Source organism: Salmo salar, unplaced genomic scaffold (genome assembly GCF_965601325.2).
Source record: "Salmo salar unplaced genomic scaffold, fSalSal1 ptg000129l, whole genome shotgun sequence".
NCBI lineage: Eukaryota > Metazoa > Chordata > Actinopteri > Salmoniformes > Salmonidae > Salmo > Salmo salar.
Window position 1 is genome coordinate 317,057 of NW_027675318.1, and position 26,209 is coordinate 343,265.

The following is a 26,209-nucleotide window of genomic DNA, read 5'->3' on the forward strand; positions in this document are numbered from 1 at the left end:
AAATGTACTTTCACCCCCCTCATCAATCTACACACAATACCCCATAATGACATCACAATACCCCATAATGACATCACAATGCCCCATAATGACATCACAATATCCCATAATGACAAAGTGAAAACAGGTTTTTAGAGATTTTTGCAGATGTATTTACTTAGGTATTCAGACCTTTTGCTATGAGACTCAAAATTGAGCTCAGATGCATCCTGATTCCATTGATTATCCTTGAGATGTTTCTACAACTTGATTGGAGTCCACTTGTGGTAAATGCAATTGATTGGACATGATTTGAAAGGCAGACATCTGTCTTTGTAAGGTCCCACAGTTGACAGTGCATGTCAGAGCAAAAACCAAGCCATGAGGTCCAAAGGAATTGTCCATAGAGCTCTGAGACAGGATTGTGTCGGGGCACAGATCTGGGGAAGGGTTCCAAAAAATGCCTGCAGCACTGAAGGTCCCCAAGAACAAAGAGGCCTCCATCATTCTTAAATGGAAGAAGTTTGGAACCACCAAGACTCTTCCTAGAGCTGGCCGCCCGGCCAAACTGAGCAATCGGGGGAGAAGGGCCTTGGTCAGGAGGTGAACAAGAACCCGATGTTCACTCTGACAGAGCTCCAGAGTTCCTCTGTGGAGATGGGAGAACCTTCTAGGACAACCATCTCTGCAGCACACTAGAGATGACATGCAGGAGGTTGCAGGGATTTGTAGTCTTGCATGTCGTCTACTTTGACGCTAATTAGCATTTTAGAATCCGAGAGTAAAGAGAGACAAATATAGGCAGCAGCTACTCTTCTACTCTTCCTGGGGTTTATTATGGATCCCCATTAGTTCCTGCCAAGGCAGCAGCTACTCTTCCTGGGGTTTATTATGGATCCCAATTAGTTCCTGCCAAGGCAGCAGCTACTCTTCCTGGGGTCCAGCTAAAATAAAAGCAGTTATACCATTTTAAAAACATTACAATAAATTCACAACACACTGTGTGTCCTCAGTCACCGTGACCTAGAGAGATTTACATGGTTATCAAAACGTCACACCACGGTGAGCCTAAACAAAACACAGCCCTATGGGGAAAATGAATGGTGGAAAAACGATGTGAACCATTTCCCTGTTTGACCTGTAGTTGTTATGGATATTATGACTCTGCAGAGCCCCACAGTGGACGTGTCAAAATATGTTACATTGGTAAAGCACCCTTTATTTAACCTCAATGTCATCTTGTTTTTACATGGCATTGTAGATTTTAGCGGTATACAGGATGTATTTTGGATGTTTTCAGTGTATTTTCAACGCTTTCAGACAATGGATTAATCGCAATAAAAAAATTGTGCACTAACATTACACAAAGTGAACTCAAGTCTGACAGTCCAAACAAAATCACAAATTCTCAGTCAAAAACACAAGTCAGAACACAGCCTCTCTATTCTCTCATGTGATTTCAGGTCCTCTGACTGGGAAAATGTCTTTCCACAATGAGAGCAGTGGTATGTCTTCTCCTCTTGTGTATTTGTATGTATTCTTTCATGCTCTTTCAGGTACCTTAACCGGGTAAATCTCTTTCCACAGTGGGAGCAGTGGTGCGTCTTTTTTCCTGTGTGTATCCTCTCATGCTGGTTCAGGTTTCCTAACTGGGCAAAATGCTTTCCACAGTGGGAACATTGGTAAGGCTTTTCTCCTGTGTGTGTCCTCTCATGCCTTTCCACGCTCCCTAACCACCTAAAACAATTTCCGCACAAGGAGCAGGTGTAAGGCTTCTCTCCAGTGTGTATTCTCTTATGTGTTCTCAGGCTCCCTAACTGAGTAAAACTCTTTCCACAATGGGAGCAGTGATGTCGTCCTGCTGGTTTGGACATCTCAGGGTCTGGTTCCTCTGAAGAACTCTTCCTGCTGTCAGAAGGAGAGTCTGGTCTCTCTCCTGTCAAAGACAAACAGATTATATAATTAATTAAACAGAGACCTGAATGAAACCTCCACATGATAAAACTTCCTATGATGTTTAATCTCGACTAGATCCCTCAATCACCTGAAGTCAGTTTTCACAAGTATTATTAAACCCACTTCAAAATGCAGGTCTCTGTGTGGTTCTTAGGATGTCCAGGCAGGTGATTCACTTCTAACCGAAGTCTTGCAGGTGTTTACATGGTTTTCACATCTGCCAGATCATCGAAAAATCAAATTTCAGTACGAGTGTATATATATATATATATATATTTTTTTTTTTTTTGTACTTTTACACCTTTTTCTCACCAATTTCATGATATCCAATTGCAACTCCCCTACGGACTCCGGGGAGAGGCGAAGGTCGAGCCATGTGTCCTCTGAAACACGACCCTGCCAAGCCGCACTGCACATCTTGACACACTGCTCGTTTAACCCGGAAGACAGCCACACCAATGTGTCGGAGGAAACACTGTCCAGCTGGCGACCGAAGTCAGCGTGCATGCTGACCACCACAAGGAGTCGCTAGAGCACAATGGGACAAGGACGTCCCAGCCAGCCAAACCCTCCAAACCCTCCCCAAACATAACGCTTTGTATTCAGGACATAAAGTTAATTTCTTTGCCACATTCTTTTGTAGTATTACTTTAGTGCCAACAGCCTCTCTATTCTCTCATGTGATTTCAGGTCCTCTGACTGGGAATGCTTCCTTCTTTTCACTCTGTCATTTAGGTTAGTATTGTGGAGTAACTACAATGTTGTTGATCCATCCGCAGTTTTCTCATATCACAACCATTAAACACTGTAACTATTTTAAAGTCACCATTGGCCTCATGGTGAAATCTCTGAGCGGTTTCTTTCCTCTCCAGCAACTGAGTTAGTGACTGGGTATATTGATACACCATCTAAAGTGTAATTAATAACTTCACCATGCTCAAAGGGATATTCAATGTCTGCTTTTTTTTTACCCATCCACCAATACATGCCCTTCTTTGCGAGGCGTTGGATAACCTCCCTGGTCTTTGTGGTTGAATCTGTATTTGAAATTCACTGCTCGACTGAGGGACAATACAGATAATTGTATGTGTGGGGTACAGAGATGAGGTATTCATTCAAATATCATGTTAAACACTATTATTGCACACAGAGTGAGTCCAAGCAACTTATTATGTGACTTGTTAAGCAAAATCTTTACTCCTGAACTTATTTAGGCTTTTAATTAAATTTGTAAACATTTCCAAAAACATAATTCCACTTTGACATTATGGGGTATTGAATCCATTTAACCCCAGTATCTCTACTTGCACATTCATCTTCTGCACATCCTACCATTCCAGTGTTTAACTGCTATATTGTAATTACTTCGCCACCATGGCCTATTTATTGCCTAACCTCTCTTATCCTACCTCATTTACACATGCTGTATATAGATTTTTCGACTGTATAATTGATTGTATGTTTGTTTATTCCATGTGTAACTCTGTGTTGTTGTATGTGTCGAACTGCTTTGCTTTATCTTGGCCAGGTCGCAGTTGCAAATGAGAACTTGTTATCAACTAGCCTACCTGGTTAAATAAAGGTGAAATAAAAATAAATAAAAATAATTTTTAAATTTAGGCTGTAACACAACGAAATGTGGGACAAGTCAAGGGGTGTGAATACTTTCTGAAGGCACTGTATATATCAAACTCCCCCCACACAGCAATCTAATAGCATCAGTAAAATCTGTTGAAATTAAACCACAGATAAATATACCTAACATAGTACATCTATTAAACAATTCATCACAACACATACATCAGAAATAGTTACACATTATAGAGATCCATTCATGGATGTACAGGTCTGTTGGATAAACGTTCAGAAATGTCCACTGCTGATTTTTTCCAGGCGTCCATAGCGGACACCCTGGCCCTATGAATCCTGGCCGTGGACAAATTCTCAGTCAGAAACACAAGTCAGAACACAGCCTCTCTATTCTCTCATGTGATTTCAGGTCCTCTGACTGGGAAAATGTCTTTTCACAATGAGAGCAGTGGTATGTCTTCTCCTCCTGTGTATTAGTATGTTGGAAAGGCTTTTCTCCTGTGTGTTTTCTCGCATGCTTTTTCAGACTCCCCGACCACCTAAAACTCTTTTCACACTGGGAACATTGGAAAGGCTTTTCTCCTGTGTGTATTCTCTCATGCGTTTTCAGGCTCACTAACCACCTAAAACTGTTTCCACAGTGAGAACAGTGATAAGGTTTCTCTCCCGTGTGTATTCTCTCATGCTTTTTCAGGACCCATAACCACCTAAAACTCTTTCCACAGTGGGAACAGTGATAAGGCTTCTCTCCCGTGTGTGTTCTCTCATGCCCAACCAGGGCTCCTAACTGAGTAAAATTCTTTCCACAGTGGGAACAGTGGTAGGGCTTTTCTCCTGTATGTGTTCTCTCATGCATTTTCAGGCTCCCTAACCACCTAAAACTCTTTCCACAGTGGGAGCAGTGGTGTTGGTTAGGTGTCTCTGGGTCTGTTTCCCCTGAGGAACTCTTCCTGCTGTCAGAGTCTGGTCTCTCTCCTGCAAAAGACAGAGTATCTAGTTAAACAGAGAGACCTGAATGAAACCTGCATTAAATAAAAATGTCTTCCTATGAGGTTTAATCTAGACTAGATCCCTCAATACCCTGAGGTCAGTTTTCACAACATTACATCATTAATAATAAACTTGGTGACGGTGAGATTTAAAAACAAATGCTCCAAATCTAATCTCTCAGGGAATGTCATGTTTATAGGCTGATCAGAGCTCTATAATAATAGATAATGTCATGTTTATAGGCTGAGCAGAGCTCTATAATAATAGATAATGTCATGTTTATAGGCTGAGCAGAGCTCTATAATAATAGATAATGTCATGTTTATAGGCTGAGCAGAGCTCTATAATAATAGATAATGTCATGTTATAGGCTGATCAGAGCTCTATAATAATAGATCATGTTTATAGGCTGAACAGAGCTCTATAATAATAGATAATGTCATGTTTATAGGCTGAGCAGAGCTCTATAATAATAGATAATGTCATGTTTATAGGCTGATCAGAGCTCTACAATAATAGATATTACTATTCCAGTCAGTGTTATAGGCTGTATTTGATCCATTGTTAATAACGTTTTGTTGGTGTCCCACTTCATCTCTAAAGTAATAATGGACATTACTATCTCTCTAAATTATATTTTTTTGTTTAGCCACACCTTTCCTTCAAAATTGTTATTTTGAAGACTTACAAACTGTCCTTTTGCTATTATGTTCAGTCTCCCCAAAACACTTGTCCTTTTGCTAATATTTTCAGTCTCCCCAAAACGCTTGTCCTTTTGCTAATATGTTCAGTCTCCCCATAACACGTGTCCATTTCATTTCAATAATGCTTCTTATTGTAACGGGCGTCGTATAGAGGGGACCAAAACGCAGCGTGTTGAGTGTTCATTATTATATTTATTTACTCAAAACACTAATGACAAAATAACAAAAGGAAATTATCAACTTACAGTTCTGTCAGGTACAGAGACTAAACAGAATGCAACTGCCCACAAAAACCCAGGAAGAAAAACCCCTACTTAAATATGATCTCCAATCAGAGGCAACGAGGACCAGCTGCCTCCAATTGGAGAGCAACCCCCCAAAAAAACATAGAAATAGAAAACCTAGAACTAACACATAGAAATAGAAAACATAGAAAAACACAAAACACCGCCTGTCAAACCCTGACCTACTCTACCATAGAAAATAACCAGTTACTATGGTCAGGACGTGACACTTATTTTATGTATTTCTCCAACATTATTTAGAAATCTGCTTTTTGCGGGTATACACACTCTACGCAAGGCCTACAATGGACACACGTCAAAAATTTCATTTATAACATGTTTGCCATTCTGTGAGACAATTAAGTTGTGATTTTGTGGTGGGGGGACTCTGATGGTATACACATGTTACAGTTAAGTAATAAGGCCAGAGGAAGTGTGGTATATGGCCAATATAGCACGGTTAAAGACTGTTCTTAAGCACGACTCAACACAGAGTGCCCGGATACAGAACTTAGCCGTGGTATATTGGCCATCTATCACAAACCCCTGAGGTGTCTTATTGCTATTATAAACATGTTACCAACATAATTAGAACAGTAAAAATACATGACATACCCGTGGTATACGGCCTGATATACCACGGCTGTCAGCCAATCAGCATTCAGGGCTTTAATCATCCATTTTAAAATGTAGCTTTAACATTATATTATAACATGAATTCCTATAGTACAGAACAACATCTTCAAGTATAGAATTTCAGTAGCATGCTGCTTTAAAACAACACGTTCGTTCAAAACCTTTGGAGAGTTAGAGCCCGTTTTTAAGACAGTACTTACTGATGGTAATCACATCTCCTGACTCCTCTGTCAATATGACCGTTATCTCTCCCTCTTTCTCCTCTTTCACCCCATAAACTGCATCCTCCTCTTTCTCTTCCTCCTCTTCTTTTACTGTAACATCCTCCTCCTCTTTCACTCTGAACGCATCTTCTTCTTTCACTGAAACGTCTTTCTCCTCTTCTTTCACAGTAACAGTCTCACCCTCTACTTCTTGTTTTACTGTGACATCCTCCTCTTCCTTCTCCTCTTTCACGACAACGTTCAGCCCCAGAGCTTCTTTCTCCGTCCAGCAGACCTCCTCTTCTTTAACAGGAGGGGAGTAGTTTAGGGAGCTCATGTTCAGACCTCTTCTTTAGCAGGCGAGGAATACATCAGTGAGTTCATGGTCGGGGATGTTAGCTAGCTAGCTAGTTAGCATGAGCGACTAGTTTAGTGCTAGGCTAACTTATCAAGCCAGCTAGTTGACTAACAATGTACCTATAACATTTAAATGGTGTCTATTAACTAGATGTCAGAAGTATATTTAAAACACAGAGGCAAATATGCACAGAAACAGTCTAAATGTTTCGGCTGTTGGCTACCAAGGTGGCTGACCCGTTGTTGTTGATCCGTTCCGTCCACTAGATTATACGTCACGCTGCAGCATCGCCTTAAAGACGCACATCGCCGTCTGCGGACTGGAGGGAAACGCAGTTAAGATACATTTTTATTTGCATACAAATGTATTTTTATTCCTTTCATTAAATAATAATATTATATTGAGACGTTCAAATAGAGCAGTGCATATTTTGAGTGAGACATACTGTGCTTCACATCTGTATTTAAGGCAGTTTCATATTCATTCATTTAAAGAAACCCACTGGTCACACTGGTTGAATTATCTGTCAAACTAGGAACTCTGCAGCCTAGTTGAACAGGGATCTATGTTCTATGAACGCTGCTGGGAGCAAACTGGAGAATAGCTAGAGGAAAACAAACCTAACGGCATCCCCAGTCCCTGGTATATCATCAGACTGTACAAACCTAACTACATCCCCAGTCCCTGGTATATCATCAGACTGTACAAACCTAACTACATCCCCAGTCCCTGGTATATCACCAGACTGTACAAACCTAACTACATCCCCAGTCCCTGGTATATCATCAGACTGCATACAAACCTAACTGCATCCCCAGTCCCTGGTATATCATCAGACTGTACAAACCTAACTGCATCCCCAGTCCCTGGTATATCATCAGACTACATACAAACCTAAGTGCATCCCCAGTCCCTGGTATATCATCAGACTACATACAAACCTAAGTGCATCCCCAGTCCCTGGTATATCATCAGACTGCATACAAACCTAACTACATCCCCAGGCCCTGGTATATCATCAGACTGTACAAACCTAACTGCATCCCCAGTCCCTGGTATATCACCAGACTACATACAAACCTAACTACATCCCCAGTCCCTGGTATATCACCAGACTGTACAAACCTAACTGCATCCCCAGTCCCTGGTATATCATCAGACTGTACAAACCTAACTACATCCCCAGTCCCTGGTATATCACCAGACTGTACAAACCTAACGGCATCCCCAGTCCCTGGTATATCATCAGACTGTATACAAACCTAACTGCATCCCCAGTCCCTGGTATATCACCAGACTGTACAAACCTAACTACATCCCCAGTCCCTGGTATATCATCAGACTGCATACAAACCTAACTGCATCCCCAGGCCCTGGTATATCATCAGACTGTACAAACCTAACTGCATCCCCAGTCCCTGGTATATCACCAGACTACATACAAACCTAACTACATCCCCAGTCCCTGGTATATCACCAGACTGCATACAAACCTAACTGCATCCCCAGTCCCTGGTATATCATCAGACTGCATACAAACCTAACTGCATCCCCAGGCCCTGGTATATCATCAGACTGTACAAACCTAACTGCATCCCCAGTCCCTGGTATATCACCAGACTATACAAACCTAACTGCATCCCCAGTCCCTGGTATATCACCAGACTACATACAAACCTAACTGCATCCCCAGTCCCTGGTATATCATCAGACTGTATACAAACCTAACTGCATCCCCAGTCCCTGGTATATCACCAGACTACATACAAACCTAACTACATCCCCAGTCCCTGGTATATCACCAGACTGCATACAAACCTAACTACATCCCCAGTCCCTGGTATATCACCAGACTGCATACAAACCTAACTGCATCCCCAGTCCCTGGTATATCACCAGACTATACAAACCTAACTACATCCCCAGTCCCTGGTATATCATCAGACTGTATACAAACCTAACTACATCCCCAGTCCCTGGTATATCACCAGACTGTACAAACCTAACTACATCCCCAGTCCCTGGTATATCATCAGACTGTATACAAACCTAACTACATCCCCAGTCCCTGGTATATCACCAGACTACATACAAACCTAACTACATCCCCAGTCCCTGGTATATCACCAGACTGTACAAACCTAACTACATCCCCAGGCCCTGGTATATCACCAGACTGTACAAACCTAACTGCATCCCCAGTCCCTGGTATATCACCAGACTACATACATACATAATGGGTGTGTCCCAGGATAAATGCACCTCTTCCCCGTTCATTGAGGAGACTCTCTCCATGCAGACACAGACAGATTTGGGGTGTCTGCGTTGGCACCTTTCAACACCCCTCATTATCACATGTATACACGCGACCACTCACTTACACTACTGACTAAACACACACCATTGTTCATTGTATTTACTTTACTTCAGTTAATAAATATATTTTGTTATTCTTTATCTCCACGTTGTCTCACTTTTTGTTACGGTCTTCGAGCCGGTTCGTGACACTATGGTCAGCGAGCTGGAGCTATTAGCCTAACCAGCGCAGCCAATCAGCACGGCTATGGTCAGCGAGCTGGAGCTATTAGCCTAACCAGCGCAGCCAATCAGCACGGCTATGGTCAGTGAGCTGGAGCTATTAGCCTAACCAGCGCAGCCAATCAGCACGGCTATGGTCAGCGAGCTGGAGCTATTAGCCTAACCAGCGCAGCCAATCAGCACGGCTATGGTCAGCGAGCTGGAGCCCAACTAATGGAGACCAGTTAGAACCCAACTAACAAAACCCAACTAAAACGTGACTGCAGATCAGAAGAGACATACAGAATGATGGCTGGGAAAATCACAGCATTTAGAACAGACACATTTTATACGTAGCAGCATAGCCTTTATGTCATTATTATAGATGACATCCCACACCGTAGCAGCATAGCCTTTATGTCATTATTATAGATGATGTCCCACACCGTAGCAGCATAGCCTTTATGTCATTATTATAGATGGTATCCCACACCGTAGCAGCATAGCCTTTATGTCATTATTATAGATGGTATCCCACACCGTAGCAGCATAGCCTTTATGTCATTATTATAGATGACATCCCACACCGTAGCAGCATAGCCTTTATGTCATTATTATAGATGGTATCCCACACCGTAGCAGCATAGCCTTTATGTCATTATTATAGATGACATCCCACACCGTAGCAGCATAGCCTTTATGTCATTATTATAGATGACATCCCACACCGTAGCAGCACAGCCTTTATGTCATTATTATAGATGGTATCCCACACCGTAGCAGCATAGCCTTTATGTCATTATTATAGATGACATCCCACACCGTAGCAGCACAGCCTTTATGTCATTATTATAGATGGTATCCCACACCGTAGCAGCATAGCCTTTATGTCATTATTATAGATGACATCCCACACCGTAGCAGCATAGCCTTTATGTCATTATTATAGATGACATCCCACACCGTAGCAGCACAGCCTTTATGTCATTATTATAGATGGTATCCCACACCGTAGCAGCACAGCCTTTATGTCATTATTATAGATGACATCCCACACCGTAGCAGCATAGCCTTTATGTCATTATTATAGATGACATCCCACACCGTAGCAGCATAGCCTTTATGTCATTATTATAGATGACATCCCACACCGTAGCAGCATAGCCTTTATGTCATTATTATAGATGACATCCCACACCGTAGCAGCATAGCCTTTATGTCATTATTATAGATGGTATCCCACACCGTAGCAGCATAGCCTTTATGTCATTATTATAGATGGCATCCCACACCGTAGCAGCATAGCCTTTATGTCATTATTATAGATGGTATCCCACACCGTAGCAGCATAGCCTTTATGTCATTATTATAGATGGTATCCCACACCGTAGCAGCATAGCCTTTATGTCATTATTATAGATGGTATCCCACACCGTAGCAGCATAGCCTTTATGTCATTATTATAGATGGTATCCCACACCGTAGCAGCACAGCCTTTATGTCATTATTATAGATGGTATCCCACACCGTAGCAGCATAGCCTTTATGTCATTATTATAGATGACATCCCACACCGTAGCAGCATAGCCTTTATGTCATTATTATAGATGGTATCCCACACCGTAGCAGCATAGCCTTTATGTCATTATTATAGATGGTATCCCACACCGTAGCAGCATAGCCTTTATGTCATTATTATAGATGGTATCCCACACCGTAGCAGCATAGCCTTTATGTCATTATTATAGATGGTATCCCACACCGTAGCAGCATAGCCTTTATGTCATTATTATAGATGACATCCCACACCGTAGCAGCATAGCCTTTATGTCATTATTATAGATGACATCCCACACCGTAGCAGCACAGCCTTTATGTCATTATTATAGATGGTATCCCACACCGTAGCAGCATAACCTTTATGTCATTATTATAGATGACATCCCACACCGTAGCAGCATAGCCTTTATGTCATTATTATAGATGACATCCCACACCGTAGCAGCATAGCCTTTATGTCATTATTATAGATGACATCCCACACCGTAGCAGCACAGCCTTTATGTCATTATTATAGATGGTATCCCACACCGTAGCAGCATAGCCTTTATGTCATTATTATAGATGGTATCCCACACCGTAGCAGCATAGCCTTTATGTCATTATTATAGATGGTATCCCACACCGTAGCAGCATAGCCTTTATGTCATTATTATAGATGGTATCCCACACCGTAGCAGCATAGCCTTTATGTCATTATTATAGATGACATCCCACACCGTAGCAGCATAGCCTTTATGTCATTATTATAGATGACATCCCACACCGTAGCAGCATAGCCTTTATGTCATTATTATAGATGGTATCCCACACCGTAGCAGCATAGCCTTTATGTCATTATTATAGATGACACACCGTAGCAGCATAGCCTTTATGTCATCTACTAAACCACTGGCCGTGTTCGAGAGCATGAAATCCATGCTGCATTGTGTTTAAATGGTCACTGGCTGACTGATTTATAAATAATAATGAGTAGTTATTTATGATGTAAGGTGATTTGTAGATCAGTCAGTCGGCAGTCACCTGCAGTGTCGAACAAGCCCAATACCAAACCAATCAGGTGGTTGTTTGATCAAATGAAGCTTCAGACGCCATTGATGACGTGCTGCTGATAAAGTGATACAGGCATCGGTACACTGCTTTGAAGTTTACTGCTTATCGATTTGGACGCAGGCCTCGTAGCTCCGGTATCAAACATAACATCCCTAATGAAAAGTTGTCAAAACAAAAAGGAGCAAGCAGGTTGATTTCCTCTGTCGATTTGAACCCACAGCAAGAAGGCACCAGAGCCTACTGTGCTAACGGCTTCCCACTAGATAACACAACCACACAGTACATGAAAGGTATGAGGTGAAGCTTGAGCTAGATATCGACCTTCCTGTTCCCGTCCCTCAAGTCAGTGAGTCAACACAGGAAGGAGCAATGGATGGATAGTTCATTTATTTCCAAAGCTGCAATGATGGGACACACACAGTATGGATGAATGATCAGTAGTGACGGGATATAAATAGCACTCCGATAGTAATTCTCAACAAATCTGCCGTATAATATACTAACTTTGTTGTTGTTGAAATGTCTATCAAAGTTTTTGTGATCGCATGGTGGATTTAACAATTCCTACTAATTCCTAATGTACTCTAATAAAATAAATACAACATCAGAATAAACTGTCATCCAATTTAGTATCAAAATATATCAAATTAACCTGGAATATTACTCAACGTCCCCCTCTGGTGGTGAAGAAGTATAATCCACCTAAACTAACAGAACCGGGCTGATAAACTGGCTGGTGTTCATGAGTTTATAAAACACATACTTTATACATGTCATAAATTACCTGCATTGATGAGACACACAGTGTGGATGAATGATCAGGATATAAATAGCACTCCTAAAGAAGATGCAGTGTGGATGAATGATCAGGATATAAATAGCACTCCTAAAGAAGATGCAGTGTGGATGAATGATCAGGATATAAATAGCACTCCTAAAGAAGATGCAGTGTGGATGAATGATCAGGATATAAATAGCACTCCTAAAGAAGATGCAGTGTGGATGAATGATCAGGATATAAATAGCACTCCTAAAGAAGATGCAGTGTGGATGAATGATCAGGATATATATAGCACTCCTAAAGAAGATGCAGTGTGGATGAATGATCAGGATATAAATAGCACTCCTAAAGAAGATGCAGTGTGGATGAATGATCAGTAGTGACAGGATATAAATAGCTCTCCTAAAGAAGATGCAGTGAGGATGAATGATCAGGATATAAATAGCACTCCTAAAGAAGATGCAGTGTGGATGAATGATCAGGATATAAATAGCACTCCTAAAGAAGATGCAGTGTGGATGAATGATCAGGATATAAATAGCACTCCTAAAGAAGATGCAGTGTGGATGAATGATCAGGATATAAATAGCACTCCTAAAGAAGATGCAGTGTGGATGAATGATCAGGATATAAATAGCACTCCTAAAGAAGATGCAGTGTGGATGAATGATCAGAATATAAATAGCACTCCTATAGAAGATGCAGTGTGGATGAATGATCAGGATATAAATAGCACTCCTAAAGAAGATGCAGTGTGGATGAATGATCAGGATATAAATAGCACTCCTAAAGAAGATGCAGTGTGGATGAATGATCAGGATATAAATAGCACTCCTAAAGAAGATGCAGTGAGGATGAATGATCAGGATATAAATAGCACTCCTAAAGAAGATGCAGTGTGGATGAATGATCAGGATATAAATAGCACTCCTAAAGAAGATGCAGTGTGGATGAATGATCAGGATATAAATAGCACTGCTAAAGAAGATGCAGTGTGGATGAATGATCAGTAGTGACAGGATATAAATAGCACTCCTAAAGAAGATGCAGTGAGGATGAATGATCAGGATATAAATAGCACTCCTAAAGAAGATGCAGTGTGGATGAATGATCAGGATATAAATAGCACTCCTAAAGAAGATGCAGTGTGGATGAATGATCAGGATATAAATAGCACTGCTAAAGAAGATGCAGTGTGGATGAATGATCAGTAGTGACAGGATATAAATAGCACTCCTAAAGAAGATGCAGTGTGGATGAATGATCAGGATATAAATAGCACTCCTAAAGAAGATGCAGTGTGGATGAATGATCAGGATATAAATAGCACTCCTAAAGAAGATGCAGTGTGGATGAATGATCAGGATATAAATAGCAATCCTAAAGAAGATGCAGTGTGGATGAATGATCAGTAGTGACAGGATATAAATAGCACTCCTAAAGAAGATGCAGTGTGGATGAATGATCAGAATATAAATAGCACTCCTAAAGAAGATGCAGTGTGGATGAATGATCAGGATATAAATAGCACTCCTAAAGAAGATGCAGTGTGGATGAATGATCAGGATATAAATAGCACTCCTAAAGAAGATGCAGTGAGGATGAATGATCAGGATATAAATAGCACTCCTAAAGAAGATGCAGTGTGGATGAATGATCAGGATATAAATAGCACTCCTATAGAAGATGCAGTGTGGATGAATCATCAGGATATAAATAGCACTCCTAAAGAAGATGCAGTGTGGATGAATGATCAGGATATAAATAGCACTCCTAAAGAAGATGCAGTGTGGATGAATGATCAGGATATAAATAGCACTCCTATAGAAGATGCAGTGTGGATGAATGATCAGGATATACATAGCACTCCTAAAGAAGATGCAGTGTGGATGAATGATCAGGATATAAATAGCACTCCTAAAGAAGATGCAGTGTGGATGAATGATCAGGATATAAATAGCACTCCTATAGAAGATGCAGTGTGGATGAATGATCAGGATATAAATAGCACTCCTAAAGAAGATGCAGTGTGGATGAATGATCAGTAGTGACAGGATATAAATAGCACTCCTAAAGAAGATGCAGTGTGGATGAATGATCAGGATATAAATAGCACTCCTAAAGAAGATGCAGTGTGGATGAATGATCAGGATATAAATAGCACTCCTAAAGAAGATGCAGTGTGGATGAATGATCAGGATATAAATAGCACTCCTAAAGAAGATGCAGTGTGGATGAATGATCAGGATATAAATAGCACTCCTAAAGAAGATGCAGTGTGGATGAATGATCAGTAGTGACAGGATATAAATAGCACTCCTATAGAAGATGCAGTGTGGATGAATGATCAGGATATAAATAGCACTCCTAAAGAAGATGCAGTGTGGATGAATGATCAGGATATAAATAACACTCCTAAAGAAGATGCAGTGTGGATGAATGATCAGGATATAAATAGCAATCCTATAGAAGATGCAGTGTGGATGAATGATCAGGATATAAATAGCACTCCTATAGATGAGGCATTTTCCAGTTTGCTACCAACTTGATAGAGGGAACTTCAGCATAAAACCCACATGGAAAACTGAGATTCGGCAAATAACATATAAAGAGAGGCCAAACCAACAACAGAAGTTACTAAAACATAAATTGCTAATTTATGATTTAAAAGGTGGATTTTATGATCTAATGTCAACTTTATACATTTCTATCCCAGGACCACCCAATTTTCAAATTCTCCATAAATCTGCTGTGGATTACCCAGAATCCCATACCTTTATCACTGAATGTAATGTAAACACACGAGCAGCAGTCTAAGGTCCTGCATCTCAGTGGTAGAGGCATCACTACAGACCCGGGATCAAAACTACAGACACGGGTCCGTTATTGTAAATAAGAATTTGTCCTTAGCTGGTTTGCCTTGTTAAATAAAGGTTAAATAAATGTTTTAAATGTAACTTCATTACACCGTTACACTGGCATACAAACCCGGTAGCATAGAGTTGATAATACATATGACGTTGGAAAATAGTGCATTGTGGGTAGTTTAGAAGATTTCCCTAAATAAGTTAATACTGTAACGACCCTGGGTTTATAAGCACGGATATTGACTCTGCCGTTCGAGCTTTTGCGGCACAGTCGATAGCGCGCTGGACTTCGGGCTTGAAGGTCGAGGGTTCGAGACCTGCTCCCTGCTGTTTCATTACAATACATTTGTAATAACGCAAAAAACATAACTGTTTGTCCTTATAGGGAACCAGATCGTGACTACAACTAGCTTACTAAGTCTTTAACCACACTGTGTTGTTACACTGGTGAGTAAAAAAATCTTACTACAATCAAACTTGTCTGAAAATAAAATAGACATTTTACTCAACTGCGTTACCCACTCCAGTCAGCAGATGGCGGTGTGGGAATTTAAGGTAATGCTGTTGGTGTGACGTATAATCTAGTGGACGGAACGCTTTTTTCAACAGCAACAACAGTTATTCAGCCACCTCGGTAGCTTGCTAGACAAAATAGCCGAACCAATAAAGCTCTTTAGATGCTTTAGTGTATATTAGCCACTGTGTTTTAAACCCACTTCTGTCGTCTAGTTAGTTATCCGTTTTAATTTCATATTTACGGTGTTTTTGTTATTGATCAGCTAGCGGGCTGGTTAAGTTAGCATTAGCTTAGCTAACATCCCCGACCATGAGCTCACCAAGCTACTCTCCTCCTGCTAAAGAAGAGGTCTGCTGGACGGAGAAAGAGGGACTGGGGCTGAACGTTTTCGTGAAAGAGGAGAAGGAAGAGGAGGCTGTTTCAATACAAAAACAAGTAGAGGGTGAGGCTGTAACTGTGAAAGAAGAAGAGAAAGACGTTTCAGTGAAAGAAGAGGAAGACCCGTTCAGAGTGAAAGAGGAGGAGGATGTTACAGTAAAAGAAGAGGAGGAAGAGGAAGAGGAGGATGCAGTTTATGGGGTGAAAGAGGAGGAGGGGGAGATGACTGTCACATTGGAAGAAGATGAAGAGGAGGAAACTGGACATCTGGGCCCGGTTTCCCAAACGCATCTTAAGGCGTCCAATGGTTCTAACGGTGAACTTAGCCATAAGATGGTTTTGAGAAACCGTTCCCTGATTAACACTAGTAAGTACTGTCTTAAAAACAGAGGCACAAACTCTGCAGTTGTTGAACTGATGTTTGGTGTTAAAGGGGAAATATGCAATAGCTACATCCATATTTAGACTTTTTAATGATTTTTTTATAGCCATGTATTCTTGAAGAATATAACACACGTCTCATGAGCTTAGTTCAACTGTTGTACCCCATCAGAACCCCAAATAAGCTTTTTTTACTCCAATGTTTAGAAACAATGTAAACCAACACTGTATAGCCTCAACATGGTTAAAACTATAATGTTGATATCATGGATGGTCAGTCCTTGCATCCGCAGGTCTGTCTATGAATTTGAGATTAGTTACATTTCTCCAGCCCCATAATCATCTTATTACCAAAACAGTGGTGGAATGACAGCTTTGTTGTTGTATGAACGGCAGATTGCTGGGTTGTGTGAGTTTTTTCAACAGTAACAAAATGGCTGCCCAGAGGCTTGGTTTGGTAAACAGCTGAGGGATGGGGGAAGGAGGAGTGTAACCACTCAAATTTATTCATCCAGGATGTCATAATGATAGTTTAACCAGGTTTCTAGGATATATAGTATATTCTAGAATTCATCCATGATGTCATAATGATAGTTTAACCGGTGCGGGCAGTGATCGATTGAATAGCATGCATTTAGTTTTACCTGCGTTTAAGAGCAGTTGGAGGCCACGGAAGGAGAGTTGTATGGCATTGAAGCTCGTTTGGAGGTTAGTTAACTTCTCTAGGGCCAGTGGGACGATTTCGTCCCACCTACGTAACAGCCAGTGGCGCGTTATTCAAATACCTTAGAAATGCTATTACTTCAATTTCTCAAACATATGACTATTTTACACCATTTTAAAGACAAGACTCTCGTTAATCTAACCACACTGTCCGATTTCAAAAAGGCTTTACAACGAAAGCAAAACATTAGATTATGTCAGCAGAGTACCCAGCCAGAAATAATCAGACACCCATTTTTCAAGCTAGCATATAATGTCACATAAACCCAAAAGACAGCTAAATGCAGCACTAACCTTTGATGATCTTCATCAGATGACAACCCTAGGACATTATGTTATACAATACATGCATGTTTTGTTCAATCAAGTTCATATTTATATCAAAAACCAGCTTTTTACATTAGCATGTGACGTTCAGAACTAGCATACCCCCCGCAAACTTCCGGTGAATTTACTAAAAATGTACTAAATTACTCACGATAAACGTTCACAAAAAGCATAACAATTATTTTAAGAATTATAGATACAGAACTCCTCTATGCACTCGATATGTCCGATTTTAAAATAGCTTTTCGGTGAAAGCACATTTTGCAATATTCTAAGTAGATAGCCCGGCATCACAGGGCTAGCTATTTAGACACCCAGCAAGTTTAGCACTCACCAAACTCAGATTTACTATAAGAAAAATGTTATTACCTTTGCTGTTCTTCGTCAGAATGCACTCCCAGGACTTCTACTTCAATAACAAATGTTGGTTTGGTCCCAAATAATCCATAGTTATATCCAAATAGCGGCGTTTTGTTCGTGCGTTCAAGACACTATCTGAAAGGGTAAATAAGGGTTACGCGCCCGACGCGTTTTGTGACAAAAAAATTCTAAATATTCCATTACCGTACTTCGAAGCATGTCAACCGCTGTTTAAAATCAATTTTTATGCAATTTTTCTCGTAAAAAAGCGATAATATTCCGACAGGGAAAGCGTGTTTACGTTCAAAGAGAGAGAAAGTAAAAGCATGGGATCCCCTCGTGCACGAGCCTCAGTCTGATGGCCCTCTGATCGACTTCCATCCAAACGCGCTAAAGTTTTTCAGCCAGCGGCTGGAATTACATCATTCAGCTTTTTCCCGGGTTCTGAGAGCCTATGGGAGCCGTAGGAAGTGTCACGTTACAGCAAATATCCTAAATTTTCTTTAAACAGAGCCAAGAAGCCCAAGGAATGGTCAGAGAGGGTACTTCCTGTTTGGAATCTTCTCAGGTTTTTGCCTGCTATATGAGTTCTGTTATACTCACAGACACCATTCAAACAGTTTTAGAAACTGTAGGGTGTTTTCTATCCAAAGCCAATAATTATATGCATATTCTAGTTTCTGGGCAGTAGTAATAACCAGATTAAATCGGGTACGTTTTTTATCCGGCCGTGTAAATACTGCCCCCTAGCCCTAACAGGTTAACACAGTGTCCAAAGAGGGGCCAGAAGTATACAGAATGGTGTCATCTGCGTAGAGGTGGATCAGAGACTCACCAGCAGCAAGAGCGACATCATTGATGTATACAGAGAAGAGAGTCGGCCTGAGAATTGAACCCTGTGGCACCCCCATAGACTGCCAGAGGCCCGGACAACAGGCCCTCCGATTTGACACACTGAACTCTATCAGAGAAGTAGTAGGTAAACCAGGCGAGGCAATCATTTGAGAAACCAAGGCTGTCGAGTTTGCCAATAAGAATGTGGTGATTGACAGAGTCGAAAGCCTTGGCCAGGTCGATGAATACGGCTGCACAGTAATGTCTCTTATCGATGGCGGTTATGATGTAGTTAGTATGCCAAAAGTTCCCGGATGTCGTACTAAATTCGCCAAAATATGACGTATACACGCAGTACTTTAGGGCCCATAATGCAATTCTTCAGGAAATGGACGTAGCTTCACATCATTTTCAGATTTGAAGAAAATGGCGGAAAATATGCAGCCGAAGTCCAACGAGAGCCGATACAAATTCATTGCTTTAACTAATTATGACAAATGTTAAGAACATGTTAAGCAATGTAATAAAGACATTTCTTTTCAAGTAAGTTACCTTACACGATATTTTGGCTGACAATTTGCTTGCATGTTATTACAGCAGTATGTACCGGCATGTTAAAACCTCTCTGGGGTAGGTGGGACGCTACCGTCACACCTCGCCAACAGCCATTGAAATAGCAGGGCGCCAAATTCAAAACAACAAAAATCTCATAATTCAAATTTCTCACACATACAAGTATTATACACCATTGTAAAGGTACACTTCTCATTAATCCAACCACAGTGTCCGATTTCAAAAACACTTTACGGCGAAAGATTATGTTAGGACACCACCTAGACAAGAAAAACCACACAGCCATTTTCCAAGCAAGGAGAGGCGTCACAAAAACCAGAAATATAGCTAAAATTAATCACTAACCTTTGATGATCTTCATCAGGTGGCACTCATAGGACTTCATGTTACACAATATATGTATGTTTTGCTCGATAAAGTTCATATTTATATCCAAAAACCCCATTTTACATTGGTATGTAATGTTCAGAAATGTTTTGCCTCCAAAACCCCCGATGAATGAGCACATCAATTTACAGAAATACTCATCATAAACGTTGATAAAATATACAACTGTTATGCATAGAATTAAAGATATACTTCTCCTTAATGCAACCGCTGTGTCAGATTTCAAAAAACTTTACGGCGAAAGCACACTTTGCAATAATCTGAGTACAGCGCTCAGACACCAAAACAAGCCATACAGATACCCGCCATGTTGTGGAGTCAACAGAAGTCAGAAATACCATTATAAATATTCACTTACCTTTGATGATTTTCATCGGAATGCACTCCCAGGAATCCCAGTTCCACAATACATGTACGTTTTGTTCGATAAAGTTCATGTTTATGTCCAAATACCTCCATTTTGTTCGCGCGTTAGGTTCACTATTCCAAATGCAGAAGGCGCGCGCACTAAAGTCCAGACGAAAAGTCAAAAAAGTTATATTACAGTTTGTAGAAACACGTCAAACGATGTGTAGAATCAATCTTTAGGATGTTTTTATCATAAATCTTCAAAAATATTCCAACCGGATAATTCCTTTGTCTTCATAAAGGAAAGAGAACTGAGCTTGTGCTCATGGCTGCGTGCGTAACTAAAATAATGGCTGACGGCCAGACACCTGACTCAATCAGCTCTTATTCTCTCCCCATTCACAGTAGAAGCCTGAAACAACATTCTAAAGACTGTTGACATCTAGTGGAAGCCTTAGGAAGTGCAATATGACCCCATAGACACTGTATATTGGATGTATATTGTGTGTTAGATAGGCAATCACTTGAAAAACTACAAACCTCAGATTTCCACACTTCCTGGTTGGATTTTTCTAAGGTTTTGCCTGACATATGAGTTCTGTTATACTCACAGACATTATTCAAACCGTTTTAGACACTTCAGTGTTTTCTATCCAAATCTACTAATTATATGCATATTCTAGCTTTTGGGCCTGAGTAGCAGGCAGTTTACTCTGGGCATGCTTTTCATCCGGACATGAAAATACTGCCCCCTACCCCGATGAAGTTAAGCATTTCCAATCCAAAATGAAATCTAGAATCAGCTTCATATTTCGCAACAAAGCCTCCTTCACTCACGCTGCCAAACATACCCTCGTTAAACTGACTTTCTTGCCGATCCTTGACTTCGGCGATGTCATTTTCAAAATAGCCTCCAACACTCTACTCAGCAAACTGGATGCAGTCTATCACAGTGCCATCCGTTTTGTCACCAAATCCCCATATACCACCCACCACTGCGACCTGTATGCTCTCGTTGGCTGGCCTTCTCTACATATTCGTCGCCAAACCCACTGGCTCCAGGTCATCTATAGGTCTTTGCTAGGCCACCTTCACTCAGCTCACAGGTCACCATAGCAACACCCACCCATAGCACGCACTCAAAGAGGTATATCTCACTGGTCATCACCAAAGCCAACACCTACTTTGGACACATTTCTTTCCAGTTCTCTGCTGCCAATGACTTGAACGAATTGCAAAAATCGCTGAAGTTGGAGACATATATCTTCCTCACTAACTTTAAGCATCAGCTATCTGAGCAGCTTACCGATCGCTGCAGCTGTACACAGTCCATCTGTAAATAGTCCATCCAACTGCCTACCTCATCCCCATGTTTTTATTTACTTTTTTGCTCTTTTGCACACCAGTATTTCTACTTGCACATCATCATCTGCACATCTATCACTCCAGTGTTCATTTGTTAAATTGTAATTACTTCGCTACTATGGCCTATTTATTGCCTTACCTCCGTACTCCATTTGCACACACTGTATATAGATATTTGCACACACTGTATATAGATTTTTCTATTGTGTTATTGACTGTACGTTTGTTTATTCCATGTGTAACTCTGTGTTGTTTGTGTCGCACTGCTTTGCTTTATCTTGGCCAGGTCGCAGTTGTAAATGAGAACTTGTTCTCAACTGGCCTACCTGCTTAAATAAAGGTGAAAAACAAAATGTAATTAAAAATACATTTAAAAAATCATAACTTTATTGACAACACCCAAATGGATACGGTCATTAACTCGGTTCTTAATACTGTAGCAAACATTATATTAAGCAGGACATTCAAGCGAGCTTTACAATTATAATCCAAAGTAGCGTGAAATGCACTCATAAGCAACCTGGAAATGGAAGTTACTTCCCTGAGTTTTTCCCCGTTCACATTCAGAATACATTGTGAAAAACTAAAATCTTTGCTCACCATTTTTGCTCCAGGCAGATATACTACATCCATAACTATCGGTTTCCTCATTAGCAGATATACTACATCCATAACTAGTGGTTTCCTCATTAGCAGATACACTACATCCATAACTATCGGTTTCCTCATTAGCAGGGAGGAGTTTCTACAACCAAATTGCATGTGCATCGCCCTCGTGCCGCAATTTTAGCAAACACAGAAAGGGGCCTATATTGGAGACCAAAAGTCGTCTGGCACACTGCTTAGAGTTTCAACAACATGAATAACTTATTTCTAGCCTACAATCATCTATGTTACTACTAATGTGAAAACAAGACAAAATATGACTGTTCTTGCTCATTTTAAGACAATTGTTAAATCATTTTAACATTCATTACAGACGTCAATTGTTGTATAACATCATGGCTACGCTGTTGGCATCACCTTTTACAGTGGATTTCTGCTGTTGTGGGCCTTTAATCATCTGTCTGACTTTGTTGTTCACACAGGAGAGAGACGTGACTATCGTGGATCCTTTGGGGAGCCTCAACAACATCATGATGCTGACGAGGCAGAGAAGAGTCTCTCCAGATCAGAACACCTCAAGAAACACCTGCAGACATCCACAGGGAAGAGAACTCACTGCTGCTCTGACTGTGGGAAGAGATTCACCTCATCAGGCATTAATATTCATCAGAGAATCCACACAGGAGAGACATCTTATAGCTGTGGTCAATGTGGGAAGAGTTTTGTTCAATCTGGCCAGCTGACATTACACCAGAGAACACACACAGGAGAGAAATCTTATATCTGTGATCAATGTGGGAAGAGTTTTAGTAAGTCTGGCTCTCTGACTTTACACCAGAGAACACACACAGGAGAGAAACCATATAGCTGTGGTCAATGTGGGAAGAGTTTTGCTGCACCTAGCACTCTCACTCGACACCAGAGAACGCACACAGGAGAGAAACCTTATAGCTGTGATCAGTGTGGGAAGCGTTTTGGTCGATCTGGAGATCTGACAGTGCACCAGAGAACACACACAGGAGAGAAACCTTATAGCTGTGATCAATGTGGGAAGAGTTTTAGTAAGTCTGGCTCTCTGACTTTACACCAGAGAACCCACACAGGAGAGAAATCTTATAGCTGTGGTCAATGTGGGAAGAGGTTTACTCAGTCAACCAGCCTGATATCACACCAGAGAACACACACAGGAGAGAAACCTTATAGCTGTGATCAATGTGGGAAGGGTTTTAGTATGTCTGGCTCTCTGACTTTACACCAGAGAACACACACAGGAGAGAAACCTTATAGCTGTGGTCAATGTGGGAAGAGTTTTGCTGCATCTAGCACGCTGACTCTACACCAGAGAATACACACAGGAGAGAAACCTTATAGCTGTGATCAGTGTGGGAAGAGTTTTACTACATCTAGCCAGCTGACTTTACACCAGAGAATACACACAGGAGAGAAACCTTTTAGCTGTGATCAGTGTGGGAAGAGTTATGGTCGATCTGGAGAGCTGACAGTGCACCAGAGAATACACACAGGAGAGAAACCTTATAGCTGTGATCAATGTGGGAAGAGTTTTAGTAAGTCTGGCTCTCTGACTTTACACCAGAGAACACACACAGGAGAGAAACCTTTTAGCTGTGATCAGTGTGGGAAGAGTTATGGTCGATCTGGAGAGCTGACAGTGCACCAGAGAATACACACAGGAGAGAAACCTTATAGCTGTGATCAATGTGGGAAGAGTTTTAGTAAGTCTGGCTCTCTGACTTTACACCAGAGAACACACACAGGAGAGAAACCTTTTAGCTGTGATCAGTGTGGGAAGAGTTTTGGTCGATCTGGAGAGCTGACAGTGCACCAGAGAATACACACAGGAGAGAAACCTTATAGCTGTGATCAATGTGGGAAGAGTTTTGGTCGATCTGGAGAGCTGACAGTGCACCAGAGAATACACACAGGAGAGAAACCTTTTAGCTGTAATCATTGTGGGAAGAGTTTTGGTCGATCTGGAGAGCTGACAGTACACAAGAGAACACACACAGCCTTATAGCTGTGACCAGAGATAATCTGATAAAAGACCTCTGATCAAATATCAGAAAATACATGAAGGAGTTGTTAAATGATATCAATATATTTTAATGATGTCACAATGTAGAATGTTTTAACATTGTAGTAGGAGTATTTTAATGATGTCACAATGTAGAACCCTAAACGTTTGTCCCCTGTTCTATTGATTTCAACATGATATGGATATTAGCCTCAGGGGGAAAATCCAGGCTCTGAAATGGAAGAGTTACTATTTATGTGATTTAACAAAAAGTGACTAACAAAAAAAGAGCTGTGTTACATTTACAGCATTGGTGACCCACTTGAATCAAAATGTAGCCAGCTGTTTTCTACCAGTTGTCCTCTAACCAGGGATGTACACATTATTCCCAGATTCCGTGTGGTTTTTGAGCTGTTAGTTTTAACAGGACGTGCAACCTCATCTCCCTCCTCTCGCACAATTGATTTCAACATGATATCGATGAGTGATGACAAATAAGTGTTATGTTCCTTTGTTTAGTGACCCCTACATTTAAATGCATCACTCCAAAATGTAGCTGACTGTCTTCTGCAGGTTGTCCTCTAACCAGTGAGGTAAAATATATCTCCATTTCCATGTGTTTTGTTGTGTTAGTTTCAGGAGCAGGTTCAACCTGATTTCCCCCCAAATGGATATAAGATTTGTGTTTTGTGTTTAGGCAGTGCGTTGCCATGGATCAGAATTTATTTTGACTGCACGTTTTTCCGTATTGGAGATGAGTTTTGTTTGGGCTCGTTCCAAGGGGACGAGAGTTCTAGAAGCTAGTGGGTTTTAGGAAGACGAGAGTTCTAGAAGCTTGTGAGTTTTAGGAAGACGAGTGTTCTAGAAGCTAGTGGGATTTAGGATTCTATAGAAAGAAAAAGGAGAAACAAATAATCCTATTGTATATTATTATTTAGAAATACGTGTTTTTTTCTTGTTTTTAATTGTTGACAGCCAGTAGACATCATGTTTATATTGGTGAAGGTGAAGCATTGTAGTTGATTATAATGTGAAATGGAAGTTGTTTTCTGTTGGTGGTGAGCAAACTTTTCCAACAAAAATATAGGATATATTTGTTGTCTTAAGGTGTTACAGGCTTTGGTTTTTCCATTTATGTTTTGAGGTTGGACTTTAGCACGTCTAGCTCGTTAGCCCGTCTAGCTCGTTAGCATGTCTAGCCCGTTAGCCCGTCTAGCTCGTTAGCACGTCTAGCACGTCTAGCCCGTTAGCCCGTCTAGCTCGTTAGCACGTCTAGCACGTCTAGCTCGTTGGGCGCACTGATTGGTGTCACCTCGTTAGTCAGTATGTGTTACACCTGTGCTGGCTTGTCCATCTCGTTGGTAGGAAGGTGTTTCACCTGAGCTGGTCCAGGTTCTATTTAAGAGTGTCTGGCCCAGTGCTCCAGTTGTCTTGATACATGTGGAGAGTCAACACCTTTAGTTGCTCCACCTTTTTGGTTTGCTTCCTGTCTTTAAGTTTGGTGTGGGTTTTTCTTTTGTTTTCCTCTTCTTGGGCAGATTTAGTGGGTCTCATGGTGGGTGTCTTTTAGGTCCCAGTTGTTGTTACTAGTCAACTTTCAGTGGACACTGAGAGAGCAAAACTGCAACATTGTTATAATACTTTTATTGCATCAAATGGTGGTTTTATGCAACTGAATAGAGGGTTCTTAGAACTATTGTGTCTGTGTGTTCTACTGAGGATGGGCCTCTGGGAGAAAACACTGACAGGAGATTTACAATGTCTTTTGGGTGATAAAACCTAAAGAGACTGCATTCCAGAACATGAGTTAATGTTTCTGTTCTATATGGTACCAGGGAGAGATGACCTCAGGGCCAGACCCTGGTCTCTACATAAAGAGTACTGTTTTTACAGCAGATAC

The 26,209-nt window shown here is 40.9% G+C and overlaps 2 protein-coding genes across 2 annotated transcripts; one reads left to right on the plus strand and one right to left on the minus strand.

Annotated features, from left to right (window-relative positions):
• Positions 1–2,809: 2,809 nt before the first annotated feature.
• Positions 2,810–6,930, minus strand: LOC123741826 (uncharacterized). The gene is made up of 2 exons (XM_082970965.1): positions 6,340–6,930; positions 2,810–4,500 (listed from the first exon to the last, which is right to left on the minus strand). The coding sequence occupies exons 1-2, from the start codon at positions 6,677–6,679 to the stop codon at positions 3,884–3,886; spliced, it is 957 nt and encodes a 318-aa protein (XP_082827091.1). The 5' UTR covers positions 6,680–6,930; the 3' UTR covers positions 2,810–3,883.
• A 12,456-nt stretch (positions 6,931–19,386) lies between these two features.
• Positions 19,387–25,118, plus strand: LOC145866071 (uncharacterized). Its single transcript, XM_082970935.1, has 2 exons — positions 19,387–19,392; positions 22,948–25,118. The coding sequence occupies exons 1-2, from the start codon at positions 19,387–19,389 to the stop codon at positions 24,310–24,312; spliced, it is 1,371 nt and encodes a 456-aa protein (XP_082827061.1). The 3' UTR covers positions 24,313–25,118.
• Positions 25,119–26,209: the final 1,091 nt, after the last annotated feature.

Bases quoted from the DNA above. Each gene is read 5' to 3' on its own strand.
- LOC123741826 (XM_082970965.1), bottom strand. From the start codon at position 6,679: ATGAGCTCCCTAAACTACTCCCCTCCTGTTAAAGAAGAGGAGGTCTGC. The intron at 4,501-6,339 runs GTAAGTACTGTC...TGTCTTTTGCAG, and splicing joins AGGAGATGTGATTACCATCA to GAGAGAGACCAGACTCTGAC.